The sequence below is a fragment of the Sinocyclocheilus grahami genome, unplaced genomic scaffold (genome assembly GCF_001515645.1).
Source record: "Sinocyclocheilus grahami isolate Dianchi unplaced genomic scaffold, SAMN03320097.WGS_v1.1 scaffold11262.1, whole genome shotgun sequence".
NCBI classification, from domain to species: Eukaryota; Metazoa; Chordata; class Actinopteri; order Cypriniformes; family Cyprinidae; genus Sinocyclocheilus; species Sinocyclocheilus grahami.
Window position 1 is genome coordinate 2,138 of NW_015513724.1, and position 651 is coordinate 2,788.

A 651-nucleotide genomic window follows, 5' to 3' on the forward strand; every position below is an offset into this window, starting at 1 on the left:
CAGCATCTTCTGCATGTTGACCTTGCTCTGCTGGAACAGGTCGGTTAACCACTCTCGATCTTTCATTTTGGACATTTGCTGCAAGCAGAGGAGGAAAAGAGGAAAGTGGGTGCCGTTCTCCAGTGGGTGGGCCAACTCTGCCATGCTCACAAGCTCAGCAATGATCGCCCGGGCAGCAAATTGAGCCAGGTAAGACTTCACCAAGGGAACATCCAACTCGATCTTGGGACACTGGTCCAGAACACTGAGGAAAGCCTGTAAAAAGATGTCATTTGAGGAAATGATGAGTCCCCATTTCAGTCTAGATGCTGTGAGGATGAACTTCACTGGTGCAAAGTATACACAAACCTGCATAAAGTTCTCTCCCGTGACCAGTCCCTCCATCCGGAGTGTGTTGATCAGGGTGCTGACATGCTCTCGGTCCTCATCTGGGCTCTCCAGTGAGCAGATGATCATCTTACTCAACATCTCAGGCAGGAAGTGTTTGGGAGCTTTCATCTCTCGCACCCCATTCACTGCATCGTTCATGTTTTTGCTGCTCAAGAAAGCGGTCACAACATTCTCCTGCAAACAAATTGAAGGAACCGCTCACTCAAGTTTCATTAAACCATTTTCAATAAGATTAAGTGGAACATACAGTCATCTTAAGCA

At 47.6% G+C, this 651-nt stretch overlaps 1 protein-coding gene across 1 annotated transcript in view; it reads right to left on the bottom strand.

The window, feature by feature from the left end:
- Positions 1–4: 4 nt before the first annotated feature.
- The window catches only part of LOC107578639 (eukaryotic translation initiation factor 4 gamma 2-like), a gene marked incomplete at its 3' end in the record, with an annotated part of 4,288 nt that continues 3,641 nt past the window's right edge, over positions 5–651 (bottom strand). The window contains exons 9-11 of the mRNA XM_016264581.1: positions 638–643; positions 349–564; positions 5–255 (exon numbers count right to left, since the gene is read on the bottom strand). Coding sequence (XP_016120067.1) covers positions 5–255; positions 349–564; positions 638–643 — 473 coding nt within the window. The remainder of the gene's footprint in view (positions 256–348; positions 565–637; positions 644–651) is intronic.